The sequence below is a fragment of the Oncorhynchus tshawytscha genome, linkage group LG03 (genome assembly GCF_018296145.1).
Source record: "Oncorhynchus tshawytscha isolate Ot180627B linkage group LG03, Otsh_v2.0, whole genome shotgun sequence".
NCBI classification, from domain to species: domain Eukaryota; kingdom Metazoa; phylum Chordata; class Actinopteri; order Salmoniformes; family Salmonidae; genus Oncorhynchus; species Oncorhynchus tshawytscha.
Window position 1 is genome coordinate 6,962,248 of NC_056431.1, and position 17,513 is coordinate 6,979,760.

Consider the following 17,513-nt stretch of genomic DNA (forward strand, 5'->3'; position numbering starts at 1 on the left):
ATCAACAGGCGGTTAGGATTTTTTTGTGCCGGCCACTGGATAGAAGGAGTGAGTGGGAACGTGCCGGCCACTGGATAGGAGGTGTGATGGGAGTCACTGAGTTCTTCTGAGAGGAGAGCTGGTACAGCCTTTGTGGAACCGTGTATTGTGGTTCACTGTGTCTCAGTGCAGCTTGGCCTGCATGGCCTGTTTTTCTTCACCACCCCTAGTTACTGCCTTGTGTTGGACTATGGAAAGGTTCTGTTCCTCTACTGCCAGGTAGAGTGGGCTTCTCTCTCTCACACACACACACACACACACACACACACACACACACACACACACACACACACACACACACACACACACACACACACACACACACAGCGAGGCAGAGTGTGGGTCTTGGAAGTGAGAGGAGCGAGATTCTTCTGTCATTCAGCAAAGAACTCTGTCGCCTCACGACTACCTGTTGCTGGCTCCCTCTCTCCCTCCTCATCCTCCTTTCTCTTACCTGTTCTATTTGAGTCTTTGCTGCTCTGTGTTTGAAAGGATTAATTGTCATGTATGTTTTATTTTTTTGTTCTGTTTGTTTCTGGGGGATATTTTTAGGCCTGAAGTGTCTGGTTGCTAGGAGACAGTGTCCAAGAGAGAGAGAGAGGGAGGGAGAGAAGGAGAGAAAAGGAAGGGATTGGAGGGAGAGGGAGAGAAGTGTTTGAGTTGGGAAGGCTGAATTACACACACTGAGTCAGCGATGACGCATCTACATACATACACACACATCCTGCCCAGTAACTGTTATTGTGAACTTGTTTTTCCAGTTTTGTGTAACTTCTTGTCATTAGGTCTGTTCTCTATGTGTCACTGTCATGCTTGTTTGACTTTCCTGACTGTACCTCTCTACCTGCCGTGTCTGTCTACCTGCCGTGTCGGTCTGCCTACCTGCCTGCCTGCCTGCCTGCTGGTCGTCAGAGCAGCACACTTGTTGAGCTCTGCTCTGCCATTTCTCCAGCGTCCTTGTCATTTCCCTGCAGTGGCATTGCATCAGCTTCTCTCTGTCATACAGGACCATCTCCTTGGTCTTAACACATCTTCCTGGTCTACGTCCTACAGGCTTTCAGACATGACATGTTGACCATCCCAGTTCTACAGGCCTGGTGGATTTGACCTGGTGGCCAACTTTACAAAGTGTTCTCTTTTCACTGGATGTCTATTTGAGGGAGCATTCATGCATTCTCACACACACACACACACACACACACACACACACACACACACACACACACACACACACACACACACACACACACACACACACACACACACGGAGGAAACAGATCTGTTGTTGTGGTTTAGAACAGTTGCTCTCTTCCTGTCCCGCACTGGTGACACATTCCAGGAAACCTCCTCACACACACACATCCTTAACCCACTTGCTACCAGTCAGTATACATGCACACTCCTGATGGACAGATAGTTCTAGCATCACCTTGGCAACAGCATGGTTAGTACAGACACCAATGTCTCGCTGACCACACACACAACACAAACCAGGTTTCCATCAAACCATTTTATGCGGATGAATTACCTGATGCATGAATGAGTCACATCTGGGCTGATGGAAACAGGAAATGCCGGTACAATTTTATAAATGCGACAGACAATTGTTTGGTTGGACATGGTGGGATCTTCTTGTGTCAGTGAAATGATGTGGAAATGCCTTTATGCACAAATTTTGATATAATAACCATCATATGGAAGTCAACTTGATATGTTGTGTGGTCCTCCCACCACAACTTGGGAAGCAGGCAGGTTATTAATCTACAGATGAAAAACGTTCTGATGAACTTCGCAGGGTGGTGAAAGTGCACGGTGATGAGCTTGATGCTTATTCTGGTGAATGATGATCGATGCTTGGCTGCCATTTTACAAATTAAACTAATATCACTATTATCCATAATAATGTCATAATGTAGGTAGCCCACCCTCACTGTGTCTGCCAGCTGTTGGCTAGAGTACGTGCCAAGACCAGAGTGGACACATTTGCTCTATAACACAGTTGACAAAAACATCACTCAAGTTGAAAATGCGATGGAAACCCATTTAACTTGTATTATTCATTTGGTTAAATGGGAATTTCACCACAATAGTTATTTTATATGCAGTACATCATCACACACAGCCTTTTATCCTCAATATGTCTGTTTGATGGAAATACATCTGTGGTGGGAAAATTAGCAGATTGTTTTATGCAGATTTTAGAATAGTCACAAGATATATTTTGCAAATTGGATGGAAACCTAGCTACTGACACACATATTCCACACATCCTCAATCCACACAAGCCCGCACCCCCACTTTTTATTTATTTTTTTAACTAGGAAAGTCAGTTAGGAACCAATTATTATTTACAACGACAGCCTACCCCGAACAAACCCTAATCTGGACGACGCTGGGCCAATTGTGCACCGCCCTATGGGACTCCCAAACATAGCTGGTTGTGAAACAGCCTGGAATCAAACCAGGGTCTGTAGTGCTGAGAAACAGTGCCTTAGACCGCTTCGACACTCGGGAGCCCAATGGGGTCACACAGTCACTAACACAGTATCTTGCACTTACGTAGTTACACACACACATATATATACTGCTCAAAAAAATAAAGGGAACACTAAAATAACACATCCTAGATCTGAATGAATGAAATATTCTTATTAAATAATTTTTTCTTTACATAGTTGAATGTGCTGACAACAAAATCACACAAAAATGATCAATGGAAATCAAATTTATCAACCCATGGAGGTCTGGATTTGGAGTCCCACTCAAAATTAAAGTGGAAAACCACACTACAGGCTGATCCAACTTTGATGTAATGTCCTTAAAACACGTCAAAATGAGGCTCAGTAGTGTGTGTGTGGCCTCCACGTGCCTGTATGACCTCCCTACAACGCCTGGGCATGCTCCTGATGAGGTGGCGGATGGTCTCCTGAGGGATCTCCTCCCAGACCTGGACTAAAGCATCCGCCAACTCCTGGACAGTCTGTGGTGCAATGTGGCGTTGGTGGATGGAGCGCGACATGATGTCCCAGACGTGCTCAATTGGATTCAGGTCTGGGGAACGGGCGGGCCAGTCCATAGCATCAATGCCTTCCTCTTGTAGGAATGCCACCCCACACATGACTGACCCACCGCCAAAACGGTCATGCTGGAGGATGTTGCAGGCAGTAGAACGTTCTCCACGCCGTCTCCAGACTGTCATGTCTGTCACGTGCTCAGTGTGAACCTGCTTTCATCTGTGAAGAGCACATGGCGCCAGTGGTGAATTTGCAATTCTTGGTGTTCTCTGGCAAATGCCAAATGTCCTGCACGGTGTTGGGCTGTAAGCACAACCCCCACCTGTGGACGTCGGGCCCTCATACCACCCTCATGGAGTCTGTTTCTGACTGTTTGAGCAGACACATGCACATTTGTGGCCTGCTGGAGGTCATTTTGCAGGGCTCTGGCAGTGCTCCTCCTGCTCCTCCTTGCACAAAGGCGGAGGTAGCGGTCCTGCTGCTGGGTTGTTGCCCTCCTACGGCCTCCTCCACATTTCCTGATGTACTGGCCTGTCTCCTGGTAGCGCCTCCATGCCCTGGACACTACGCTGACAGACACAGCAAACCTTCTTTCCACATCTCGCATTGATGTGCCATCCTGGATGAAGCTGCAGTACCTGAGCCACTTGTGTGGGTTGTAGACTCCGTCTCATGCTACCACTAGAGTGAAAGCACCGCCAGCATTCAAGTGACCAAAACATCAGCCAGGAAGCATAGGAACTGAGAAGTGGTCTGTGGTTATCACCTGCAGAACCACTCCTTTATTGGGGGTGTCTTGCTAATTGCCTATAATTTCCAACTGTTGCACAACAGCATGTGAAATTTATTGTCAATCAGTGTTGCTTCCTAAGTGGACAGTTTGATTTCACAGAAGTGTGATTGACTTGGAGTTACATTGTGTTGTTTAAGTGTTCCCTTTATTTTTTTGAGCAGTGTATATATATATACACACACACACACACCCCAGTACAACATGTTGGGAAGAGAGGAGGAGAGCGGTGAAAAGTCAACTGACAGGTTCATGTCTGCCCAGAGCTGGCTACAGGAGTACATTAACACCAATATGTGAAATGGCGGGGGGGAGAGAAAGAGAGAGGCGCTTGCGGTCTGTCCCTAAGGAGGCTGGTGTGTGTGGTGTGAGGGGAATGTCTTGGGAGCGCAGTGTTACTCTGGTGAAGGTAATAAATATACCCGGCAGCACCTCAGAGATCCACCACCAGCTTTACTGACACAATATTATTCTGCTGCCCCAAACCCCACTGGGACAATGGGGTGGTGTGTGTATGGGTTGAGAGAGTAACTCTGGTTAAAGATTCTGCCCATATGATTGGGTGCCACTGGGGTCGTCAGAGTCCGTTCCCCTGCAGCCTGGTCTCCAAGAAACCATCACATCAACTGATGCCGCAATTCTCTCATGATCATTTAGTACCTTATGTAGGCAAGTTGACATTAAACATGATCCTGACCTGAGCAGGAAGAAGTCCAGGCTCTAGTAACAGGTTCCAACTCTGGGCTCTAGTAACAGGTTCCAACTCTGGGCTCTTGTAACAGGTTCCAACTCTGGGCTCTAGTAACAGGTTCCAACTCTGGGTTCTAGTAACAGGGTCCAACTCTGGGTTCTAGTAACAGGGTCCAACTCTGGGCTCTAGTAACAGGATCCAACTCTGGGTTCTAGTAACAAGATCCAACTCTGGGTTCTAGTAACAGGGTCCAACTCTGGGCTCTAGTAACAGGTTCCAACTCTGGGCTCTAGTAACAGGTTCCAACTCTGGGTTCTAGTAACAGGGTCCAACTCTGGGCTCTAGTAACAGGTTCCAACTCTGGGCTCTAGTAACAGGTTCCAACTCTGGGTTCTAGTAACAGGGTCCAACTCTGGGCTCTAGTAACAGGATCCAACTCTGGGTTCTAGTAACAGGGTCCAACTCTGGGCTCTAGTAACAGGGTCCAACTCTGGGCTCTAGTAACGGGGTTCAACTCCGGGCTCTAGTAACGGGGTCCAACTCCGGGCTCTAGTAACGGGGTCCAACTCCGGGCTCTAGTAACGGGGTCCAACTCCGGGCTCTAGTAACGGGGTCCAACTCCGGGCTCTAGTAACGGGGTCCAACTCCGGGCTCAATCTGTCTGTCATGTAGAATAGGGAATCCAGTCTGCTATATTCATTACGTTTTTATCTGTGACATTCTAAATGTTTCATCTTGCTGAATATACCCCAGCAGATTTCCAGGAAGGTTATGGTGTGTTAGGGTGTCGCTATAGGCTGAAGTGTGCATGAGGGTGTAAAATGGGAATATACAGTGGTCAGTTTATTAGGTACACCACCCCGTTTACGAAATGGTTCGCTCCTACAGACAGTGAGCCACGTGGTCTGCTATATAAAGCAGGCAGACATTGAGGCATTCCGTTAGAATGGGCAAAACCAGTGACCTAAGCAACTGAGTGTGGTATGATTGTCGTTGCCAGGCGCTCCGGTTCCAGTATCTCAGAATTGGCGGGCCTCCTGGGCTTTTCACCCACAACAGTGTCTAGGGTTTACCCAGAATGGTGCTACAAACAAAAAACATCCAGTCAGTGGCAGTTCTGTGGGTGAAAACAGCTTGTTGATGAGACATCAAAGGAGAAGGGCAAGAATCATACAAGCTAACAGGCGGGTCACAAACAGGCAAATAACTGAGCAGTACAACAGTGGTGCACACTGGGATCCACTCCTATCAGCTAAAAACAAGAAGCTGCTGCTCCAGTGGACACGTGATCAACAACACTGGACAATTGAGGAGCAGAAAAACATTGCCTGGTCCGAGTCCGATGAATCCTGGTTCCTGTTGCGTCATGTTGATGGCAGAGTTAGGATTTGGGGTAAGCAGCATGAGTCCATGGCCCCATCCTGCCTGGTGTCAACGGTACAGGCTGCTGCTGGTTTAATGGTGTCCAGACAGTTTTCCTGGCACATGTTAGATCCCTTCATGCCAATGCATCAATGTTTGAACGCTACAGTGTATCTGAACATTGTTGCTGACCAGGTGCCTCCTTTCATGGCTACAGTGGGGTCCGGCCCAGTACTAGATGGGTGTACCTAATAAACTGTCCACCGAGTGTATGGTTGTGTTACTGGATGTATAATGTTGCTAGTACAGGACACCAGACTCCTGTAGGATTTGTCTCCTGTTTCTCGCTCCTCCCCCCCCTCTCGCAGCACTTCTCGACTTCTCTCTCTCTAACTCCTTCCCCCCTCATGCTCTCTCGTTCTCTCTCTGTGGAACAATAACCCCAGTGTATGTATGGGTCTATTTTTGTCCCTCCAAGGCCACCAGTACTCCCCCACCTCCACGTCTCTCTCTCTCTCGCTCTGTCTCTCTCACTGTACTGAATGTCCCAGTAGTTGAACAATGACAGCTACACGACCCTAACTGGGTATAGGCTCCTGCCTCGACTCAGCTCCGTCTCCTCTCACTTTGTCCCAGGGACACAGCTTTATTCACATTTCTTATTCACTACTTTCACCTATCTCTGTAGTTTGTCAGGTAGACTTGGTTCTCTCGCTCTCGCTTTCAATTCAGAGGGCTTTATTGGCATGGGAAACGTATGTTAACATTGCCAAAGCAAGTGAAATAGATAATAAACAAATGTGAAGTAAACAATAAAAAGTTAACAGTAAACATTACACTCACAAAGTTCCAAATTAAGAGACATTTCAAATGTCATATGTCTATATACAGTGTTGTAACGATGTGCAAATAGTTATAGTAAAAAGGGAAAATAAATACATATGGGTTGTAATTCCAATGGTATTTGTTCTTCACTGGTTGCCCTTGTGGCAACAAGTCACACATCTTGCCTCTCAATTTAATGGACTTTATTGGCATGGGAAACATATGTTTACATTGCCAAAGCAAGTGAAGTGGATAATAAACATTTTAGTTAAATATGAACAGTAAAACTATCTATTCCCTAACTCATCCCCCACCCTTCCCAGCTTCCCTCTGTCTTACACCTCCTTTCCCTCTCCACCCTCCTTTAACCCCCCTGTTCCTAGCTAGAGGCTGTGTGTCAGTCAGTCACTGTGCCAATGGTGCCCAGGTACCACTGCTCACAAAGGGGGGTTATTGATTGATCGACCTTTATTTAACTAGGCAAGAACAAATTCTTATTTACAATGACGGCCTACCCCGGCCAAACCCTCCCCTAACCTGGACCACACCGGGCCAATTCCACGCTGCCCTATGGGACTCCCGATCACGGCCGCTTGTGATAGAGCCCGGGATCGAACCAGGATCTGTAGTGATGCCTCTCGCACTGAGATGCAGTGCCTTAGACCACTGTGCCACTCAGGAGGAGGGTAGGAGATGATACTGTGTACATGTGTGTCAGCGATTGGAGTTCAGAATCAGATTCAAGGCCTCATATGCTTCTAGTGTCTCACTCACACACACACACACTGTGTTCACTCTGTCCTTCACAGAAAACCAGCTGTAGATATGGCCACGTTACTCTCCTTCTCGCTATCAATCGCTTTTTCCTCTCCCCTTCTCCCCCAGTCTCTCTCTCTCTGTGCTGTTCGGAGGTCATTGTAGTTGGTCCCTCTACATAGTTGAAATAGCTCCAGCGTTAGAAGTCTAGAAAAGGCCTGCCAAAGAGATCACACAGAGGAAGACGGGCATCCGCAGAGATAGAGGGAGAACAAGGGAGGGGGGTAAGCAATGTGACCTGGATGACAACAGACTACCAGACGAGCTATGATCTCATCCCTCTCTTTATACCCCCTCTTTCCCCAACCCCCTCTTCAACCATTGTCTCTCTCTCTCTCTTCCCACTCTTGTTTCCCACTCTCCCTCCTCCCCCTTTCTCTCCTTGTCCTAGGACTCACCCTGTCTCCTCTTCCCTCCCACTCTTTCAGCCCCCGCCGGGACTCCCTCCATCCCCCAACCAAAAGTTGTAGCTACTTACCACCCCCCCCTATATTCTCACTTACTAACACCCCGAGCTCTAGTGTCCCAGGGCAGAGATTAGTCCCCCCCACCCCCCCTCCACACACAGCCTAGCTGCTGCATTATTGATGGTGTGTGTGTGTCTGTGTGTGTGTGGCTCCTCTCCTCTCTGCTGTAATGGCTATCTGGTGTCTCCCCCAGGAGGGAAAGAGAGCACCCGAGATGGATAGAGGAGAGCAGGAGGAGTAGAGGTCAAAGAGGTTAAGTTTGGGGGGTGAGGTCCCATACTGCTTTTCTCCTGCATGGCATTGATGCATTCTGACACAGAGAGAGACACACACACACACACACACATACACACACACACACACACACACACACACACACACGTGTCTTTCTCACACAAAGCCCACTGTAAAGTCGCTTAAAACCCCATCAAACAGACCTGTGCACATGTCATGGCTTCAGTGTTAGCGGCTCTGTGTGTGTGTGTTTGTCGTGGTCTCGGTTTCTTGTGTTAGTATGAGAAGCCTCTTGTGATAACTGATCCACGGTGACTCAGGACAGGTTTGGCCTCTGGGTGTAACATATAGGACACAGCCTTGGTGTGTGATGAAAAGACACCTGTTGTGGCTCTATTTTCCCCAGAATCCCTGTAGAGAAGACATGTCTGTCCCGTATCACAACACACTACTGGGCTCTGGTTGCTGAGACATTGTTTCCTACCAAGATCACACTCATTAGTACACACTATTACTACTCACACTGGTGCTTTCATCCCATGTTTTGCTGGCTGTTCGGGGGGGTGTATTTACCCTGTTATTTACACACACGGTATGCTGTCTCCATATCTGTATGTGTGATGATGACGATGGTTAGTTTTGTAGTCGTTGTTCAGAGGTTGGTAGGCAGAGTTTGTCTCTCTACTTATCAGGGATCCATTTCACCCGTTGACCTGACATGCGATGTGTGTGTGTTGCCTGTGTGTTGCCTGTGTGTTGCCTGTGTGTTGCCTGTGTGTTGCCTGTGTCAATGTCATCTTATCAAAGCTGTGTTTCGGCAACAAATATATATAAAAAAGAAATCTGTCAATAATTGAGAACTCTGAAAGAATAAATGTTTTGTTTTCGAAATGGTTTGTGGATTTGACCATATTAATGACCAAAGGCTCATATTTCTGTGTTTATTATATTATAATTAAGTCTATGATTTGATACAGCAGTCTGACTGAGCGGTGGTAGGCAGCAGCAGGCTCGTAAGCATTCATTCAAACTTTACTGCGTTTGCCAGCAGCTCTTAGCAATGATTGAATCACAGCTCTGTTTATGACTTCAAGCCTTTCAACTCATGAGATTAGGCTGGCAATACTCAAGTGCCTATTAGAACATCCAATAGTCAAAGGTACTGTTGAAGTCAGAAGTTTACATACACTTAGGTTGGAGTCATTAAAACTTGTTTTTCAACCACTCCACAAATGACTTGTTAACAAACTATAGTTTTGGCAAGTCTGTTAGGATATCTACTTTGTGCATGACACAGGTAATCTTTCCAACAATTGTTTACAGACAGATTATTTCACTGTATCACAATTCCAGTGGGTCAGAAATTTACATACACTAAGTTGACTGTGCCTTTAAACAGCTTGGGAAATTCCAGAAAAGAATGTCATGGCTTTAGAGGCTTCTGATAGGCTAATTGACATAATTTGACATAATTTGAGTCAATTGGAGGTGTACCTGTGGATGTATTTCAAGGCCTACCAAACTCTGTGCCTCTTTGCTTGACATCATGGGACAATCAAAAGAAATCAGCCAAGACCTCAGAAAAATAATTGTAGACTTCCACAAGTCTGGTTCATCCTTGGGAGCAATTTCCAAATGCCTGAAGGTACCATGTTCATCTGTACAAACAATAGTACGCAAGTATAAACACCATGGGACCACGCAGCCGTCATACCGCTCAGCAAGGAGATGCGTTCGGTCTCCTAGAGATGAACAAACTTTGGTGCGAAAAGTGCAAATCAATCCCAGAACAACAGCAAAGGACCTTGTGAAGATGCTGGAGGAAACGGGTACAAGAGTATCTATATCCACAGTAAAGGAGGCCTACAAACCTGACTCAGTTACACCAGCTTTGTCAGGAGGAATGTGCCAAAATTCACCCAACTTATTGTGGGAAGCTTGTGGAAGGCTACCTGAAACATTTGACCCAAGTTAAACTATTTAAAGGCAATGCTACCAAATACTAATTGAGTATATGGTAACTTCTGACCCACTAGGAATGTGATGAAAGAAATAAAAGCTAAAATAGATCATTCTCTCTACTATTATTCTGACATTTCACATTCTTAGGATCACCACTTTATTTTAACTGACCTAAGACGGGGCATTTTTACTATGATTAAATGTCAGGAATTGTGGAACAACTGGGTTTAAATGCATTTGGCTAAGGTGTATGTAAATTTCCGACTTCAACTGTATATGAAATACAAATGGTATAGAGAGAAATAGTCGACGCGTCATATAATAACTACAACCTAAAACTTCTTAACTGGGAATATTGAAGATCTGGGAATATTGAACCACCATCTTTTTCATATGTTCTGAGCAAGGAACTTAAACTTGATCTTTTTATATGGCACTTTTACTTTTTTCTCGAACACTGTGTTTTTGCATTATATAAACCAAATTGAGGATGTTTTATAATTTACTTGAGGCTAAATAGATTTTATTTATGTATTATCTTAGTTTAAAATAAGTGTTCATTGTTCATTCAGTATTGTTTTAATTGTCATTATTACAAATATATATGTATCAAAAATGTGCCTATTTTTAATCGGTATCGGCTTTTTTGGTCCTCCGATATCCGGTATCGGTAACGGCGTTGAAAAATCATAATCGGTTGATCTCTAGTTTAAACACTGTTTCCCATGTTTGTTCAATGAACCATAAACAATTAATGAACATGCACCTGTGGGACGGTCATTAAGACTCTAACAGTTTACAGACGGTAGGCAATTAAGGTCACAGTTACGAAAACTTGGGACACTAAAGAGGCCTTTCTACGGACTGAAAAACAGCTAAAGAAAGATGCCCAGGGTCCCTGTTCATCTGGGTGGATGTGCCTTAGGCATGCTGCAAGGAGGCATGAGGACTGCAGATGTGCCCAGGGCAATAAATTGCAATGTCCATACTGTGAGACGCCTAAGACAGTGCTACAGGGGGACAGAACGGACAGCTGATCGTCCTCGCAGTGGCAGACCACGTGTAACAACACATGCACAGGATCGGTACATCCGGACATCACCTGCAGGACAGGTACAGGATGGAAACAACAACTGCCCGAGTTACACCAGGAACGCACAATCCCTCCATCAGTGCTCAGACTGTCCGCAATAGGTTGAGAGAGGCTGGACTGAGGGCTTGTAGGCCTGTTGTAAGGCATGTCCTCACCAGACATCACCGGCAACAACGTCACCCATGGGCAGAAACCCACCATCGCTGGACCAGACCGGATTGGCAAAAAGTGCTCTTCACTGACGAGTCACATTTTTTTCCTCACCAGGGGTGATGGTCGGATTCGCGTTTATCGTCGAAGGAATGAGCCTTACACCGAGCTCTGTATTTTGGAGCGGGATCGATTTGGAGGTGGAGGGTCCATCATGGTCTGGGGCGGTGTGTCACAGCATCATCGGACTGAGCTTGTTGTCATTGCAGGCAATCTCAACGCTGTGTATTACAGGGAAGACATCCTCCTCCCTCATGTGGTACCCTTCCTGCAGGCTCATCCTGACATGACCCTCCAGCATGACAATGGCACAAGCCATACTGCTCGTTCTGCAAGACAGCAATGTCAGTGTTCTGCCGTGGCCAGCGAAGAGCCTGGATCTCAATCCCATTGAGAACGTCTGGGACCTACAGGATCAAATGGTGAGGGCTAGGGGCCATTCCTCACAGAAATGTCTGGGAACTTGCAGGTGCCTTGGTGGAAGAGTGGAGTAACACCTCACAGCAAGAACTGGCAAATCTGGTGCAGTCTATGAGGAGGAGATGCACTGCAGTACTTAATGCAGCTGGTGGCCACACCAGATACTGACTTTTACTTTTGATTTTGATCCCCGCTTTGTTCAGGGACACGTGATTCCATTTCTGTTAGTCACGTCTGTGGAACGTGTTCAGTTTGTCTGTTGTTGAATCTTATGTTCATACAAATATTTACACGTTAAGTTTGCTGAAAATAAACTGAGTTGACAGTGAGAGGACATATCTTTTTTTGCTAAGTTTATCTATCAATCTGTCCGTCATCTAGAAAGTCCCTCCAACATCTATCTACATTTGGTTATTTTGATGCTTTTCAGGGCTCATCTGTACTAGTAGTGGCTTTTCTGCTGTTGTGATGTCATACACACCCAAGATGTCGGGATAGGGATAGTTGTCCGATGTTTTCATATTTCAAATGTGGTCAATATATGTTTAGATCCTGCCATGTGAGTCAGGAGAAAGTTGTAGGCCTCAAACCCTGATGAATGGGATTGGTCGGCATTGACTAGGCCTGATTTTTATCACGGAACTATGGACTCCTGTTCTTCTCTGGCAGAGTAATGGTTATGTAGAGAGGATGTTCGTCATACTGAACAGTAGGTGATCAGCGTTTCCCTCTAATTTAAACTATGTACCACCCATTGAGTGGCTGCTGCTAACATTCTGACTCAACTCCAGCCACTATAATAATGGAAATTTATGTACTTTAAACAATGCCACTTAATATAATGTTTACATACTCTACATTACTCATCTCATATGTATATGTATATACTGTACTCTATCATCTACTGCATCTTTATGTAATACATGTATCACCTGCCACTTTAAACTATGCCACTTTTATGTTTACATACCCTACATTACTCATCTCATATGTATATACTGTACTCTATACTCTACAGCATCTTGCCTATGCCGTTCTGTACCATCACTCATTCATATATCTTTATTTACATTTTCTTTATCCCTTTACACTTGTGTGTATAAGGTAGTAGTTGTGGAATTGATAGGTTAGAATACTCGTTGGTTTTTAATGCATTGTCAGAACGAGAAGCACAAGCATTTCGCGACACTCTCATTAACATCTGCTAACCATGTGTATGTGACAAATAAAATGTGATTTGATTTGAAACACTCCAGTGATGCTAACACCCAGTCTGGCTCAGATTTGTCACATCTTCATGACCACATGGGAGGAAATAGCCTCTCAAGTGCATTCAACTCGTCATTCAAGCCTCATGTATATACACTCATTCACTCACATACTGGCTTATTCTCAATCTTGAATACACATTTACATCAAGGTCAGCAGGCAGACAAACAAACACTCATGAACATGTGCCCACACCCACAGTCTGTTTCCGCCGTTCACACTTTGAGTTTCCGTTGTACATTTGGGGGAGGGAGGACTAGGTCGTGTTGTTTCCTCTGTCAGTAGGAAAGAGTGACAGAATCAGGGAAAAGAGATGGAGAGGTTTTCATTATGAATAGTATTCCACAGACCTAGAAAGAGCACCAGTGTTGTGGTCGTGTGTGTGCTCACTATTAGAGTAGTATCACGGCAGGGAGATCAGTGAGTGTTTCCGGCGCAGGACTGTTGTGGTTGGGTGGACGCCCTAGCAGTGACGGTGACAGGACTGTTGTGGTTGGGTGGACGCCCTAGCAGTGACGGTGACAGGACTGTTGTGGCTGGGTGGACGCCCTAGCAGTGACGGTGACAGGACTGTTGTGGTTGGGTGGACGCCCTAGCAGTGACGGTGACAGGACTGTTGTGGCTGCAGTGACGGTGACAGGACTGTTGTGGCTGGACTGTGGGCACCCCTAGCAGTGACGGTGACAGGACTGTTGTGGTTGGGTGACAGTGACTTTGACTGTTGTGGTTGGGTGGACGCCCTAGCAGTGACGGTGACTGGACTGTTGTGGTTGGGTGGACGCCCTAGCAGTGACGGTGACAGGACTGTTGTGGTTGGGTGGACGCCCTAGCAGTGACGGTGACAGGACTGTTGTGGTTGGGTGGACGCCCTAGGGTGACAGGACTGTTGTGGTTGGGTGGACGCCCTAGCAGTGACGGTGACAGGACTGTTGTGGTTGGGTGGACGCCCTAGCAGTGATGGTGACAGGACTGTTGTGGTTGGGTGGACGCCCTAGCAGTGACGGTGACAGGACTGTTGTGGCTGGGTGGACGCCCTAGCAGTGACGGTGACAGGACTGTTGTGGCTGGGTGGACGCCCTAGCAGTGACACAGGACTGTTGTGGTTGGGTGGACGCCCTAGCAGTGACGGTGACAGGACTGTTGTGGTTGGGTGGCACGTGGTTGGGGCCCTAGCAGTGACGGTGACAGGACTGTTGTGGTTGGGTGGACGCCCTAGCAGTGACCAGGACTGTTGTGGTTGGGTGGAGCCCTAGCAGTGACGGTGACAGGACTGTTGTGGTTGGGTGGACGCCCTAGCAGTGACGGTGACAGGACTGTTGTGGCTGGGTGGACAGCAGTGACTGACAGGACTGTGTGGCTGGGTGGGACTGCCGCCCTAGCAGTGACGGTGACAGGACTGTTGTGGCTGGGTGGACGCCCTAGCAGTGACGGTGACAGGACTGTTGTGGCTGGGTGGACGCCCTAGCAGTGACGGTGACAGGACTGTTGTGGCTGGGTGGACGCCCTAGCAGTGACGGTGACAGGACTGTTGTGGCTGGGTGGACGCCCTAGCAGTGACGGTGACAGGACTGACAGGACTGTGTGGCTGGGTGGACGCCCTAGCAGTGACGGTGACAGGACTGTTGTGGCTGGGTGGACGCCCTAGCAGTGACGGTGACAGGACTGTTGTGGCTGGGTGGACGCCCAGTAGCAGTGACGATGACAGGACTGTTGTGGCTGGGTGGACGCCCTAGCAGTGACGGTGACAGGACTGTGTGGGTGTGGTTGACAGGACTGTTGTGGTTGGGTGGACGCCCTAGCAGTGACGGTGACAGGACTGTTGTGGTTTCTACACCCAGTCTACCATGAGTCAGATACAACACAAAGTAGAGTGGAGGAGAGGAAAGAAGAGGAGGGCAGAGAAGAGGCCAGGTCAGGCAGGTGTGAGTGACAAGCAGCCACACTCGATGATGTGCAGCACTGTGTACGCCTTAATACAGTACAGTACAGTACAGATGGATCCCAAATACATCCCTAAGCTACAGACCGAGTACTAAAAGACCGAACACAAGTAGGCCTCACTAATCCTCTTTCCTCTTCTACAACACGCCTTCTAGAACACTCTTCACCTGAGAACGCCTGACAGGGCTAGAGGCAACTCCTCTCTCCTCGTTGGAATCAATATTCATGTCTTGCCCTGCAACTAAACAGCATTCCTGTGACTTAGCTATTGGCCCAAATGTTGGGTTTTTATGTGCTGCCTACTGTGTGCTGCCTAAACTCACAGAAATAAGTGAACATTTAGACTGAGCATAGCCTTTCTGAACGTGCTGTCCTCTATGAAGGCTAATCATCTCAGTCCATCAGTATGGCTGTGCTCCACGGACCTCCAGGCTAACTCCCTTCTCCCTGGTCTCCCCCCTCTCCTCCCCAGGGTTTGCCTTTCCAGACTGGGCCTACAAACCTGAGTCGAGCCCCGGCTCGCGACAGATCCAGCTGTGGCACTTCATCCTGGAGCTGCTGAGGAAGGAGGAGTACCATGATGTCATCGCCTGGCAGGGGGACTATGGAGAGTTTGTCATCAAGGACCCTGACGAAGTGGCCCGGTTATGGGGTGCCCGCAAGTGCAAACCCCAGATGAACTACGACAAGCTGAGCAGGGCACTCCGGTAAGGAAACTCAATGATACCAAGCGTGTCCTGCTCCATGTGCTGTTTACACACTGATCCTAATGCACATGGCTGTCTTATGGCAGTGATCCAGGCCCCAATTCCTCTCCAAGCTCGGGCCTCGGCCCCAGATATAGGTTTATTGTTACGTTGTGCACGTCTGCTTGACATAAGCTGGCTGTTTGACTATGACACCAGCTCTAGCCCCTAAAGCACTGTATACTGTAGGCCTATCGTATTGGCACTGACCCTATCTCCCAATACACTGTATACTGTAGGCCTATCGTATTGGCACTGACCCTATCTCCCAATACACTGTATACTGTAGGCCTATCGTATTGGCACTGACCCTATCTCCCAATACACTGTATACTGTAGGCCTATTGTATTGGCACTGACCCTATCTCCCAATACACTGTTTTGGCAGTGACCAGAAAGCACATGGACTCTATTGACACCAACTCAAACCCCATATTCCTGCCATGGCGGTGATAATATTGCCCATGTAATGGCAGTGACTAAACAAAAAAGACTGTTCACTCAAACACCCCAAACACAAGCCCCTTATACTGTTATGGCATTGACCTCCATGACCCTGTATGGCTTCCCCATGCACTGTATAACCACTACTCTGACTATATGTAGCCTATCACATGTCAATCACCCATACACTGTATAACCACTACTCTGACCACATGTCAATCACCCATACACTGTATAACCACTACTCTGACCACATGTCAATCACCCATACACTGTATAACCACTACTCTGACCACATGTCAATCACCCATACACTGTATAACCACTACTCTGACCACATGTCAATCACCCATACACCATATAACCGCTACTCTGACCACATATAGCCTATCACATGTCAATCACCCATACACTGTATAACCGCTACTCTGACCACATATAGCCTAACACATGTCAATCACCCAAACACTGTATAACCGCTACTCTGACCACATATAGCCTATCACATGTCAATCACCCATACACTGTATAACCGCTACTCTGACCACATATAGCCTATCACATGTCAATCACCCATACACTGTATAACCGCTACTCTGACCACATATAGCCTATCACATGTCAATCACCCAAACACTGTATAACCACTACTCTGACCACATATAGCCTATCACATGTCAATCACCCATACACTGTATAAAAGGGATGAGCATGACAATTTACCAAAGCCTGTGGGCTCTCCTTCTCCGTGGTCAACGTGAGTAAAATATTTAAACGTGTTAACCCTCGCAAGGCTGCCGGCCCAGACCTTATCCCTAGCCGCGTCCTCAGAGCATGCGCCGACCAGCTGTCTGGAGTGTTTACGAACATATTCAATCAATCCCTATCCCAGTCTGTTGTCCCCACATGCTTCAAGATGGCCACCATTGTTCCTGTTCCCAAGAAAGCTAAGGTATCTGAACTAAATGACTATCGCCCCGTAGCACTCACCTCCGTCATCATGAAGCGCTTTCAGAGACTAGTCAAGGATTATATCACCTCCACCCTACCTGACACCCTAGACCCACTCCAATTTGCTTACCGCCCCAATAGGTCCACTGACGATGCAATCGCCATCACACTGCCCTAACCCATCTGGACAAGAGGAATACCTATGTAAGAGTGCTGTTCATTGACTACAGCTCAGCATT

The 17,513-nt window shown here is 47.1% G+C and overlaps 1 protein-coding gene across 1 annotated transcript in view; it reads left to right on the forward strand.

Annotated features, from left to right (window-relative positions):
• Positions 1-17,513, forward strand: part of LOC112244066 (ETS domain-containing transcription factor ERF-like) — an 81,942-nt gene that overhangs the window by 39,360 nt on the left and 25,069 nt on the right. The window contains exon 2 of the mRNA XM_042308827.1: positions 15,606-15,840. Coding sequence (XP_042164761.1) covers positions 15,606-15,840 — 235 coding nt within the window. The remainder of the gene's footprint in view (positions 1-15,605; positions 15,841-17,513) is intronic.